Below are 14,017 nucleotides of genomic sequence, written 5' to 3'. Positions count from 1 at the left end.
CATCTGCTTCGTTTAGAGGTGCTAAAACACAGTGAGAAGGGAAGAAAGGTTACTGAACAATTCGAGGATTTCATGAGTGAACTGACAAATAATAAATTAAGGAGAAAACTAGGGACATGTAGAACCGATGACAGATGCATACATGAGTTTGGTTTCCATTAGCAACAGTGATAAAGTGTGATTGGCTAAAGGTAGATAAGAACTAAACAGATGGGACTTATCAGCCATGTGAGAGGTGGCTTCAGAGTTAATAATCCAAGGAGAAGGAGAAGAGGACACACTAAGAGCAATACCTAACTAGGCTATCGTGGCTCTAAAAGTGTCAGGAATATCACGAATATGAAGTCGCATCAATGCATCATAGGGCTTACGAGACAAGAACTGAATCACTCGAGGAGGCTTCTCCACTATAGGTAGCAATGAAGTCTTCTTAGAGCTAGTGGAGGCACTATCGGTTACACATACGCCTGCCCAAGATGGATGATCAACAAGATCCCAACATCTATTAACAGAGTGCTTGGTGCCCCCATGGTGTGTACAAAGGTGTGGTCCATCACGTCTTTGTCCTTGTCCATTGCGGCCTCGACTACCACGGCTAACACGATTAGTGTCACAACCCTTGCTTTGATCACTCGACCCACTATCACGTCCATGTCCCCAACTGCTCCACATTAGAACTTGAGTCTCGTGGCTAAAGGAAGGTATGCTGATCGGGTGGAGCAAAAGTAGGGTCGGACAATGTATCGACCCTTTAAAATGTGGGCATAGATAGCTGTTAGAGAAGGACTAGGGTCCATGACTATAATCTGCTTTTGAACGCTATAATACTCAGAGTTGAGGCTAGAGAGAAATTTCATAATTCTCGTTTCTATACGGTGCTGCCGTTCATGTTCATAGTCCATGGTAAAGTGAGAAGGGAGTGGATGATAGAGATTCAACTCATCCCACATACCCCAAAGAGCTGAAAAATACTCCTTCAGGGATCTTGAATCTTGTTGGAATTTTCCAATGTCTGAGCTCAATTGGAAAATTTTGGATACGTTATGGGCCTCTGAATACATATCATGAGGGGTGTCTTATATCCTTTTGGTTGATGTTAGAAACATAATTGAATTACTTACAGTAGGTTCCATACTGTTAAGCAGCCAAGCCATGACTTGGTAGTTCTCCTTGGTCCAAGTTTTTAAATTTATACCTGAAAGATCCAACGCTTTATCTAATACGTAAGAAAGTCTCTCTCTTCTTCTTAGAAACAATTTCATCGATTGCACCCACTACAAATAGTTGTTACCATTTAACTTTGCTGTAGTAATCAACAAGGGGTACGATTTTGATGATCTGACTTCGGATACGGAAGAAGTTTCGTCTTCCACAAGGGCCTAGCAATACAAAACAAAGCCACAACAGCTGCAAGAAAGCACGCACCATGCGATACTCAGATTTGTATGTATGTGGATTCCAGAAGAGGACCTGAGGTCCTAAAAGCAACTTTTTAAGAGAAATACAGCAACCACACTCACAACGAGGCCCGACTCAAGCATGGAGGCCACCCACTACACTGGACATACACCATGAGTTATGGTGTATAGTCTCAGCCCCAAGCCCCAAAAAGGGTACAACCAGACCTCTATTTGGCTCACAACCCTCTCAGATCTTCCCATCATGAGATAAAAACTCCATGGGTCATTAGGGACAGAGAATCTAATGCTTACTATGAAGAGAAGTCAAAGAAACATCCACTGATTGGAGAGGAATCACCAAAACTTAGAGATTTTTTATTTATTTTTGGTCGAATGTGAAAAACAGTCCAAAAATACCTCAAAAGGCCTCCAAAAATCGTTATAAATATTTTAAAATCAGCTGTTTCAAACCATATTCTTCCAGTTGAAAGAAACGAACCATATGGAATGTATAGTGCTGACGTCAGTAGGTTCCGGTAGTGTTGATTAACTTGCAGTGACGTACTCTGATACCAAGTTGGTTTGGATGGATTTAGGGAGTGAAAGGGAGAAACGGAGAAAAGGAAATAGTAGGAAAAGAGTGAGAGGAGACAGGGTTTGAGAGAAAAGCTTGTTACTTGTTGTTGTGTTAGAGCTTGAAGCCCTACCACACCTTTTATTATATTGCTAGAGAAACAAAAACATACTCCACAGGAGCACACAACACTATGCACATTTATACACCAAAAAAGGAACATAAAGAAAATACACAATGCAATACACAACTTGGATTCTCTATACTAACAAATTCTGAAGAATCCACATATCACAATCTTTCCTTAAATGCCCTGTAAATGCGTTGGACGCATAAGTGCATGGACTTGCGGGCACTGCAGTTCACCTGATTGTCAATATGGGCCATCTATATCAATCAATGTCAACCAGGCCCTCAACTGATAATGAGATATCATTTGGCATCTATGGACCATCAAATTGACCATGTGGGTGCAACGAGACAAGCAGATCATAGATCTGATCCTGGTCATCAATCGTACCATAATGGACGTTCCTTAAGGTCCAGATCTATAATCTGGATGATTGGATTGTCCAGATTGGATGGGTCTGATCAGGGCCTACATGATCCTCGATTGTCCATGTAGTGAATTTTTCTGGGAGCCATTTGCTGGTGATTTGTGGCTTGGATGTATCAATTATTCTATGATTTTGCATTTCCTATCAAAGATATATTTTTAGACTTGACTTTATTATCATCATCGTCATCGTCATCATCATCATCATCTTCTTGTCCCAACTATCGGGGGGCCAGCTTTACAAATTCTGCTTTGCCACTCATTTGAAACAATATTCACAAGATTACCTGGAAAATTTTCAATGACTGGTTGCCTACTTGACCTCAACCCCCTCCTTTTCCCAAGTAGGGGTCAGCTGGCGCACTCTTACCATGTAGAGCCCTGGTGCATACGCTTTCAAGCAGAGTTTGTCTGTTCTAAACTTGACTTTAGAAAGTCATTTATTATAAAGTCAAGTTTATATGACTTTATAATACATTTAAATAAGTTTGACCTTAGGTACGTGTATTACACTTTATACATGTAAATCATAATAAACCTCCAAGAGACACTCTCCTACATTTTTTATTTTATTTTTGGATTGGTAAACGCTCCCATAGCTGCTGACAATCTTCCAGAAAGCAAGAGTTGGATTATTTCTTTTCTCTCATTCACTATAGGGACGATCTCTCATTCTATGTACCAAATAATGATTGGAAAGTTCTTTCTGAGCACATCTTGGAGAAGTCTCCTTTTTGCTTTGTGTTCTTACCCATTCTTATGAGGACCTGGCCCTTTGGCCTTTTTCTTTTTGCGAATATTTAAATGTATTGGAGAATCAAGTTTTGGTCCTTGAGATGCAGGAATGGAATGTTTGGGCCGGTTGTTGGCGAGGAGGGATTCAAACCCCCAACACCGTGGTTTGTAGCCACGTGCTCTAATCCTCTGAGCTACAGGCCCCACCCCATCTCCACTGGATCTGTTCCTGGGAGTACCCTCAAAAAGGAACCTTTCCTCTCCTCAGCCATTTCGGGTTAAGAAGATGTTAACGCACGTTTTTCTCTATAAGAATAGTGCGTTCCGAGGTGTGGAGTGCGAGAGAAGGGATGTCATAATTGGGGTTTTGAATAAGACGACCTTTTCATTTGTCTTTAAAAAAAATAAAAAAATAAGTGAGTGTGTGTGTGTGCGCGTGCGCGCGCGTGTGCATGTCTTCTTACAATTTCTACTTCTATAGTTGGCTGGATGGTATGTGAACTTAGAGTTTTAAACTTAAATATTACTTTGTTATTTTCTTTCTGGTTATTATTATTTTATACTTGCATTCACATATGTTGACTTGGTAATACTGGTATATATGTTCAGAGAAAATGAGTTGTTTCCATTTATACCTATCCATCTGAGTTCCCATGCCCATATTTGATATCCTGGTTCCATTATTCTCATTGGGCAATGAGTTGTGTGTCAGGCATGGTCCATTGTTGGAGTTAGCCCTTTCCAATAGGCCACTAGTGGCATCTCAGGTCCCTTGTTTGTAGTTACTGATCCAAACTATTACCAGAGGCTTCTTCTATAAAGTTTGTTTTACACATTTCAGTCTGGGGAGCAGACCAAAGAGGTTTCACATGTAAAGTTTGTTTTGCAATTTTCAAAACGCTTGCTGGAGTACTACTTTAGAGTGGACCCAAGAGTCTTCTCTTGCAGATTCCACCTCAAGTTCTGAAGCCCTTTATGGAGTGCTCTGCTTTCATTTTATTTTATTTTTCTTGGGAAAGATCTCTGCTTTCAACTTTGACTTGAAGCTAACTGAAACCTGTGGATAGTTTCTATCTTTTACTTTAGCAAAGCTTTCACCTGCAATAGTGCCATTTTTTTTTTCCCTTCTGAAGTAAAATGGAAGTTATATTTACTTTGTGCTATTTAGTGGCAAGGTAGCCAGTTTTTATTTATTTATTTGTTGTTATTCCCAATGCAAGAATGTGGACAGATGATTAGTCGTTTCTATTAAAGTACTCTTTGTTTATCAAGACCAATTGTATTACTTCACCTTTCTGAAGGTTTTGGGTTGCGGTACGATATCAACAACTATATATTCTCCGGAAATTTGGAAGGCTGGCTGCTGCAGAAGAGTTGATCGTTGATTCTGGGTCAATTGTGTGGGCCTTCCAATCTGATTGCCAAGACAATCTGTTTAGTTCTTTCCTATCTAATGAACCATCTTGGATAGAAATGAGAAATTTAGGTGTGGGATTTTGGTTTACCAATGTGGCCCAGTTACGGACAAGGGTAAGAATATAAGCTGAATATCTTTGCTATTTCTCTCTTTAATGATTGTCTTTTGTTGACTTTTAAATCAGATGCTCTTGTTTCCAAGGTGTTCTGTAATGGTAACGGTGGCCGTAATGGCCACCACCATTACCTTTACGATATGGGTTGTAACAGCTGTTACAGCCCCCATAACGGCCGTTATGGTCTGTTTTTTAATTGAAAAAAAAAAATCCTGAAAAACCTGTATCTGTCTCGAAATGTTGATTAAAAAGTTTGGAAAACTCGTATATTCCCCATAACAGACAATTACGGGTCTTTTTTTTCTTCCATAACGGCTGTTACGGCCGTTACGACCCCATAACGTGTAACGGTCGCCACCGTTAGCTTTACGTAACGACTTTTACGGCCCTGTTATGGCCTTAACAGCACACCATGCTTGTTTCTGAAGTATCTTGATAGTTTATTGTCTAACTAAAGCAGATAGGGTCTAAGATATTGAGTTTTGGCTCATTAGGCTTGCTACCTTATATATGAATCTCACAAGAAATAAATATTCTCTTTTGTGCCACCAATGGCTTCCATTTTCAATCATTGTGCATGTCATTAATTCTTGGGTCCCAAATGGTTTCCAATTTGGCTTGGGGAAAGGTTACTTATTATGATCACCATATCCAAGGAACATCATTTGTAGTATTTTGGATCTTGATATGCTAGAAACATGCTACTATTTTGTATCAGGAATGTTTGCTAAATTTTCTAGCATCTGTTTCCTTCTTCCCAATTTATAATATGACTTGAAGCACCAAAGGAAAATTCATTTGTCGGTTGAACTTCCAACCTGGGACCAGGTTATACTTGTAAGAGCTAAAACCTGTCACTATATGTGATTTTCATCTCAAATGCTGCATGTTCAAACCTTTTAAATTAATTGTATCCTTTTCCTTGTTCAAGAATGCCCCTTTGACCAATGGCAACCAATTGAAATTCAATTTCTAGAAACACTACTTGCCAAATTTGAGTTGATCTAGCAAATGAATGATCCTGGTCAGATAGGACAAGGTCTTGTCTCTGTTTAAATTTGAGGCCACAACCTTGAAAATTAGGACACAAATGCAGTCTGTAAAATCCTCTGTTTTTTATTTTATTTTATTTTAAACATTGGATAAAATCCTCCGTTGTCTAATATATTACCTCAAAACACTTGTTCATTAGGAACCTATGATCAGTGTGCCACCTTTTGCATTCAAATTATTTTTTTCCATTGCCAAATGAGTAAATGAACTACAAACTGAAGATTTTATGTCTCTTTAGCTATTGACTTTTTTGTATGTGAATATGTAATGTATATATCTTTTGTTTTATTTTGGAGTTCCCTTTCTTTTCTGACTGAAGGTATTTGAGTATGTAGATGGAGAAGCTGGCAAGAGTACAATATTTAAAGAAGAAGGATCCAAAGGACTGTGCACTTCTGTATCTTGCACTAAACAGACTTCAAGTGTTGACTGGACTTTTTAAAATCAGCAAAGATGAAAAGGACAGGCCCTTGGTTGGATTTCTTTCACGCAATTTCCAGGTGTTGTATCGTAATAAAGGAAAACCTCATTTGTATAATATATCATCTATTCCTTCATTGCTATATATCATCTATTATCATTGCTGTCTATTATCTATTATCGAACTGATAACATCCAGGAACCACACATGAAGAAGTATACCCATACAATCTTACCCACCAGACTGAACCTTCACATTGAGCCATGTCCTTCCCATTGGATGAGTCTTGTATAAGACGAATGCAACTATCACTACTGCCATGTTTACTGTGCTTTTCTATTAATGTCTATACTAAAACTTTCAGGAGGAAAAAAATAAGGCAGCTGCTTTGAAGAATGCGTATGTTTTAATGGGAAAACATCAGCTAGAGCTTGCTATTGCCTTTTTTCTTCTTGGAGGTGATCCTTCTTCTGCAGTCACAGTCTGCGCTAAAAACCATGGAGATGAACAGCTGGCTCTTGTAATTTGCCGACTAGTTGAGGGATACGGTGGTCCGTTGGAACGCCATCTTATATCAAATTTTCTGCTTCCAACTGCAATTGAGAAAGAGGATTACTGGCTTGCTAGCCTGCTTGAGGTGTGTAAATTATGCAATTTAGAAGTTCATACTTTTCCCTTTTTTGAGAACATTGCTTTCTGTCAACAACTGCATGCGTGGTATGTGAAAAATATGTTCTGCTAATACTGTATAAACTTTTTCTGGTATGTTCAGTGGGTATTGGGGAATTATTCTCATTCTTTTCAGCATTTGCTTGGCTTCGAGATGGATTCTACAGTCGATAAGTTGGCTATCCCTAGCAATCGTGCTGCTCTTTCAGACCCAAGTATTGGCCAGTACTGTGTACTGCTATCGGCGAAAAATAACATGAAGAATTCTGTTGGGGAATGCACAGCTGCAATGCTGGCAAGGTGGGCAACATGGATGACGGCAAGTGCCTTAAACCGATGTGGACTCCCGGTAAGTTTATTGCGTTGTTATGAGTAACTGTTGCATCCTGACAAAGAGCTGATTTGGCAGAATTTCTCTTTTCATATCCATCTTGTTCATTGTTCTCAGAAACAGTGGTTTGTGCTTTTGCATTTTCACATTTTACCTTTTTTAATGCTTTAGTAATTTCAACCTAAAACAGAAAATTCTAATCTAGAGCTGTCAATGGCACAAAGAGACACTGAGTAACTTGTAATCTTCCTTTCACACATATATTCCTGTTGGCTTCTTTTGGACATGCACCCACTTTGTTATTACTTTGATTATGATGTAAAGTAACATACTTTTCTAGAAGTTTATGTATTAATGTATACATGCCTTTTACAGTGCATTAATTCTGTTTACTTGTGTTTAATATCCAGATAATTAAATTCTCTTTAATTGTGGTTAATCATCCCGGGCATTTCTATTAACCTTACATTAATAGCAAGATTAGAGAAGTAAATTCTTGTCAACTATCACTAAGATGAGATAAGTTCTCACAAGGAGAGGGGCCCAAATGAGTCAATACCATATTTAGATGACATGATTTCTCACAATTTATAATTACTGACTAGCGAAACTATGTTGCCAGTGTTGATATCAGCACTTCATTCAATGAAACAATGACAAGGTTGTATCTGGATAAAGCTTTACCCTTGAAATGACTATGGCAGCCTAATTTTTCTAGCTGTCTTATTTTCTGCTTTGTTCTATCAGCTATCAACATGAACAAAGGACTTCTTTCTGTTGGTAACTGTGGTTTAAGTTGGAATGTTAGCATCTGGAGTTCAAGTTTTATGCATATTTTATTGTTGGACTTACAATATCGGGCTTTGTAAATAGCAGTCGTTGAATTCAAATTCTGTGTGATAATCTTATTGTAGAGTAAGAAAGAATATCTGATCGAGTTCATATTTATCTCAAGCTTGAAGCTCTGGAATGCCTTTCATCTGCTTCAAGCACTCTTGACAGTAAAGATCAGGACAGCTTATCAGATAGTGGAAAGCTTAGCACTCTTAATGAGATTCTGAAGCCATCCATGCATGAGGCTTCAAGCTGGCTGTCAGGAGATGTTACTTGGCATCTGGAGTCCCGTGCTAAATTGAATTTGGCAATGCAGTTCGTTTCAAAATCAATAATGGAGCATCCAAGCTGGCTATCTGGTGCACCTGCCTGCAGTTATGATGCTCATCAATATGAGCTGTTACTGGAAAAATTTGAACAGATGCTAAACATGGGACTTGCCATTTTGGAGCAGAAGTATTCATTGGAATCTGTTGATTTGATGAATATGGTAATGTCTTTCTCGAATTCAGAATGCAATGCGTCTCATTCACCTGATTTGCTATCTTCTCTTTGCTGTATTTCCTGCGGGGCAATGATTAGCTTTTGTTTCACAGATAATAAAATTTGCATGCAACAATGGGTTATTATTTCTTGGATACAGCATGTTACATGGCTACACTTCTCGAGAACACCCACATGATGAACAGCATGGCTATACTTCTCAATTACACCTACACGATGAACAGCATGCTTCTGACAGTTCCATGCTATGTCCTCCTCTGCCCAAGCTATTTCTGAAGGCTAGCAAAGAGGTATCCGGTTTACTCGTCCGGTATATTGTTGCCTGCAGTATTACTCGTTCCGCACTGAGACCAACATTGCCTGTGAGAAATGTATTTGGTGAGGTTAGATTTGGTCGGTTTCATCCTTGGGATTTTTATTTACAGGATGTTATGTGCTCAATGGGGAGTTTAAGACCTCTTTTAAAGCTTTATGGTTCTGGCTTCCTCACAAAAGATCTCACTGTGAAAAGCTTTACTGTTCTTGATATTCTTGAATATTGTGTGTGCTTTGCTTCAGCATGGTCTCAGGGGAATTGGAAAACATTATTTCTTATGATACAGCCCATCTTGATTGCATCCAGAGGCGGACATTCTCCTTCTGAAATTAAACTGGCAGACCTGAAGAGATCTTTACTTCAAGCTGCAGAGTCGATGGTCCATGTTACATCTAGTGATTCTGAAGGAAACATTCCAGCTTCTAACTCCCAACAGCAGCAACACACACAAAGTGAATCAGTAATGCTTTCAATACCGGAAGATGAAAAATGGCAACTCATCGGGGTTTGTTTGTGGCGACACCTATCCAACCTCTGCAACAGTCATTTAAACACATTGATGGCTGATCTTGGAAATAGTTTTTCTTCTAGTGTTCCTCTGTGTGAAGGTTCTTCTTTGCAATCTAGTTCTGCAAATTATCAATCTGATATTACCAGCATGCTGGAACTGATCAAGCTGTTCCCTGCACTCTTAGCTAAGTTGATAAAGGACACAGTTGGGTACATTTCCTCCTCTCTTGCTAAACAACTTGCATCATTCCTGGGACAGAAAGTAGAGAAGGGTTTGCCTGCACCTACTCTTGTTTTGTTAGAGGCATCTAGTCAGTCAGAACAGAGGCCACCCCACGATTGCATAAAACAGGGTATTGATAGCTTGCAGATTAACAATGAAAATGGGGCATACTTCTTTGAAATACTATGGGAGATTTGTGTTGATCCCAAGGCAATCCATGAAAGTTTTATCCATGAAAAATTGCTTTTCCCTTCTGTTGGCCAGAAGCCCTCTAAGGGCTGGTTGGATATACATAAAGCCATCACTGATGAGTATGAAAATGGTGACACCATACATACTGATCAAGTTAGGATTAGCAGTTCTGCTATTTGCGAAGCTGGATTTCATGCTAGGACTCGATCTTCGGACAGTAGTCAGGGCACCGGACGAAAAGATTCCAGTCTCCTCACGGATGTGACTTCTTTCCGGAATCCGAAGGAAATATATAAGAAAAATGGAGAGCTTCTAGAGGTAAACGTTTTTTCCCGATCCGTTGTGTGCAGTGGACTGGGAATCCTTTTTTTTTTGGAAACTCATTATTCTATTCTATGATACAATTACAAGGTTTTATTTTTGTATTAGGTCAATCATTGTGTCTTAGAAATTATTCGGAACCAATTTGTCATCTACTTCAGAACTAAGTTTTACATTATCTGATTTAATTTTTGGCTTTGTGCAGGCAATGTGTGTAAATTCCATCAATCAACAACAAGCTGCACTTGCCAGCAACCGGAAGGTCAGTCTTTGTTCAAAGATTACTTCTTTTAACTTTACTCCAATTTGAGGTGGCGTTCGTCTGCTATTAATGGAGTACTTATGGAGATTTATTTGGATGAATTGAACGCTGGTTGGCAGATTTTTTTGCAACAAAATTGATATAATTGTAAACAATTGAACTCCCTTTTCTTTCCATTGTATGTTTTTTGTTTTTTGCTTTAGCTCTACCTCAGCACTCTTTCAATGAAAGTTTCCGTTATCTTTCAAAAAAATAGTTGTTAACAATTTCAGTGGGTTAGGTGATAGTGCTCATTTGTATGAGTTGTTATTCTCATATGGCTACCAGGGCTTAGTGGATTGCCATGTGCCACGTTACAAATAAAAATGCTAGTGATGTACACTGACGCCAATGGAGAGCTTGTACCAGAAATGATGCTTCACATTTCAAATTTGGTTAAACATTTAGCTCTCCTTATCAGAGAGGCATGCCTGAAAATGTCTGTATGTGTGTTGTTTGGATATTTCTTTTTCAACTTTATTCCGGTCCTTTTGTATCAAGCACATGATTGTTCTACGTGCAAGGGCAAATCATAACAGTTAAAGCTTCCATGATGCTTTGGGAGTGAGAAGTAATGGAATAGCTAGATTAAACTACAAAATAGCCTCCCTCCCTCACCCCCTCCCCCGTCTCTCTGTTTTTTCTTCCCCTCTTTTTATGAAAAGCCTCATTTCTTTGAATGTGTTTAGATATCTCTACATTACTCTTAAATAAAATTTCTGTTTCATCCAGGGGCTAATTTTCTTTAATTTGAAAGTTGAACCTTTCCGAGTGCCGGCTGAGTACATTTGGTCAGAGTCTGATTGGCCAGAGAATGGGTGGGCGGGATCTGAATCCACACCAATTGCTACATTTATTTCTCCAGGCATTGGTCTTGGCAGCAAGAAAGGAGCGCACCTTGGGTTGGGTGGACCAACAGTTGGACGAGGTTCTTTGGCAAGACCCGGGAAGGACTTGACGGGTGGTGGAGCATTTGGAATTCCAGGTTACGCTGGTGTTGGGGCTTCTGGCTTTGGTTGGGGTGAACAGGAAGATTTTGATGATTTTGTTGATCCACCAGCAACAGTTGAAAACATTAAAACAAGAGCCTTATCCAGTCATCCTTCTAGGCCTTTTTTCTTGGTTGGATCCAGCAATACGCATGTTTACCTTTGGGAGGTATGTGAAACCTGTCGTTAATATTTTATCAAAGACTTATGTGCTGCATATAATGGAACTCTGTTGTCCAGACTCACGATTTATATTTTCATGATTAATTATAATAATTCATCAAAAAGCTTTGATGATAATGATGATTATCTAAAAGCTTTGATAAAGGACTGTGAAATCTAAAAGAAAGTTTTTGCTGGGCTTATCCTCTCTAAGGGATGTAACTGCTTGATTGAACTCCTTGGCTTTTGAGGATAAGTTCATTGTGTTTCTTTTGGTCCTTTAGTTTTGTCTTTCACTTTTCTGTGTCCAGTCATTTGTAAATTTTGTAACTTGGTTTTTCTGCAATAATGTGGTTGGCAAGTAATATATTTAATGCCCAATAAGATGATTGTGCACAAGTAAATGACATCTATAGGGATTGTTGTTTAGAGACATTCATGCGAAGATGACTAAACAGATTATTTGGTTCAAACAACTCATGTTGAGGGAATACTGAATTCGACACCAAAAATCAGAACCCCCTTTTTCTTTAGCAAAGCCAAGAGCTCTATCAGGCTAGGGCCTCCGTGCAAGAAGTTACCTTCACTTCTGAGGAAGATGGTGAGATGCCAGACAGACCCAGGAGATCTGAAGATATATGTGTGGATCCTGGTAGCTGTGTGTCTTCGGGTAGTCCTTCGGAGTCCTCTAACCAGAACAAAAGTTCTTCCTCCTTTCGCCCCAGTGGTAGCTCCCCTCTTGATGGGTGATCCCTTTTCTCGCTAGTCAGGTAGCCCTAGGTTAGTCACTCCCCCCAAAGCCCCATTGGTTTCGTTTTCTTCGGAGCTTCATTCTAAGGAACCTCTTCCATTCCTTGAGGAATTGGGCCCTTTGGCCTTGGTTCCTTACTCTTCACGTATGTCTTCCTCCATCCCTCTCTGGGTCAACTCGAGTTTGGAGGTAAGGCTGACAGAAAATGTTGAAAGGGCTCTTTTGGCTGAGATGATGGAGATCCCTCCAATTAGAGCTTATTTTGGGATTCCAAATGCTGCGGATACCCATGATTTATGTGTCCCTCCTTTCTTATCCCTAAGCCAGTTGGATAATCTAGTTGAAACAATTAAAAGGAAGCGTTGGGTTAGGGATGCGGTTAGTCATGTGGGAAGGCTGATGGGTGTATTCTTTGGGAATAAGGATGAGGACTACACAGCCCTTTTCTATCTGGCGGCGGCAAGGGGGTTGTGGAGTCCTTCAGTCATGACTAGTAGGAATTCTCTGAAATCTTCTAAGTCTAACAGAGAATTGTTGAACCTTAGAGTGGGTCAGGATGGAATGATCGAGGCCATCCCCTGAGTGGAGAGAAGAGGTAAAGGGGGTAGTGGTCCTTCCTAATGAAGATTTTTTCATGGAACATGAGGGGTCTGGGGTGTCTTGATAAAAGGGCTATAGTGAAGGATGTTTGTGTTCAATCTAAATCTAGATTGATTGTGTCGTAGGAAACTAAGTTACAATCGGTTAACGCCTCATTGGTCAAATCGATCTGGGGTCGAAAGGGAGCTGAATAGTTGGCCCTGAACTCGTCTGGCTCTGCTGGGGGTATCCTGGTCTTGTGGGATCCCTCTGTTCGATGCAAAGAAGACTGCTAGTTGGGAAATATCTCAGTCAACGTAGTGTTCAAGGACATACCATCCAACTTTTTGTGGTTATTTTCTGGAATTTACAACCCTAGTCTATCCTCATCTCGCAGTGTGTTTTGGGATGAATTATCCTCTATCAGAGATAGATTTAATCTTTCCTGGTGTATGGGTGATGATTTCACTGTCATTAGATTTTCTCATGAAAAATCATTGGGAGGCAAGGTAATGGCTAGCATGCGTAACTTTTCTCAATGGGTTAACGATCATGAATTAGTAGATTTACCCATGACTAACATCAACTTCTCATGGTCAAATGTTCGGTCTCCTTCGGTTATGTCCCTTTCAGACAAATTTTTGGTCTCTAAGGGATGGTTAGATCAATTCCCGTTTGTCTGTCAAAACCAATCTTTGATCATTGTCCAATCATATAAGAAGTAGATGAAGTTAAATGGGGCCCGAAACCTTTTAGATTCGAGCTTGTGTGGCTCGAGTTGGAAGGCCTTAGACCCCTAATTTGAGAGTGGTGGTCATCCTTTATCGTTGAAGGGTGTCCGGGGACTTTTCTTTGTTTAAAAAGCTCCATATGTTAAAAGCTAGGCTAAAAGTGTAGCATAAATAGGTTTTTGGCCTTGAGGAAAAGAGATGGATCAAATTCTATTGAGTATTCAGGCTTTGGACGTCAAGGAAGAGGCAGGCCAACTTCCAGAAGAAGATTCAGTGCTCAGAGATAAGTATCGCTCTAACTATAATTCTAGGCTTAAGAAGAAGAAATTAAAT

General features: G+C 39.6%; 1 protein-coding gene across 4 annotated transcripts in view; it reads left to right on the top strand.

The window, feature by feature from the left end:
• The window catches only part of LOC131245220 (uncharacterized), a 37,950-nt gene that overhangs the window by 15,055 nt on the left and 8,878 nt on the right, over window positions 1–14,017 (top strand). For all 4 annotated transcript variants that reach the window (XM_058244527.1, XM_058244528.1, XM_058244530.1 and 1 more), the window contains exons 4-11: window positions 4,567–4,795; window positions 6,186–6,350; window positions 6,636–6,908; window positions 7,044–7,289; window positions 8,227–8,595; window positions 8,702–10,168; window positions 10,377–10,433; window positions 11,205–11,630. In XM_058244527.1, coding sequence (XP_058100510.1) covers window positions 4,567–4,795; window positions 6,186–6,350; window positions 6,636–6,908; window positions 7,044–7,289; window positions 8,227–8,595; window positions 8,702–10,168; window positions 10,377–10,433; window positions 11,205–11,630 — 3,232 coding nt within the window. The remainder of the gene's footprint in view (window positions 1–4,566; window positions 4,796–6,185; window positions 6,351–6,635; window positions 6,909–7,043; window positions 7,290–8,226; window positions 8,596–8,701; window positions 10,169–10,376; window positions 10,434–11,204; window positions 11,631–14,017) is intronic.

The sequence above is a fragment of the Magnolia sinica genome, chromosome 5, assembly GCF_029962835.1.
Source record: "Magnolia sinica isolate HGM2019 chromosome 5, MsV1, whole genome shotgun sequence".
NCBI classification, from domain to species: domain Eukaryota; kingdom Viridiplantae; phylum Streptophyta; class Magnoliopsida; order Magnoliales; family Magnoliaceae; genus Magnolia; species Magnolia sinica.
The sequence above is the reverse complement of the archived record's forward strand: the minus strand, read 5'-3'. Positions and strand labels throughout refer to the sequence as shown.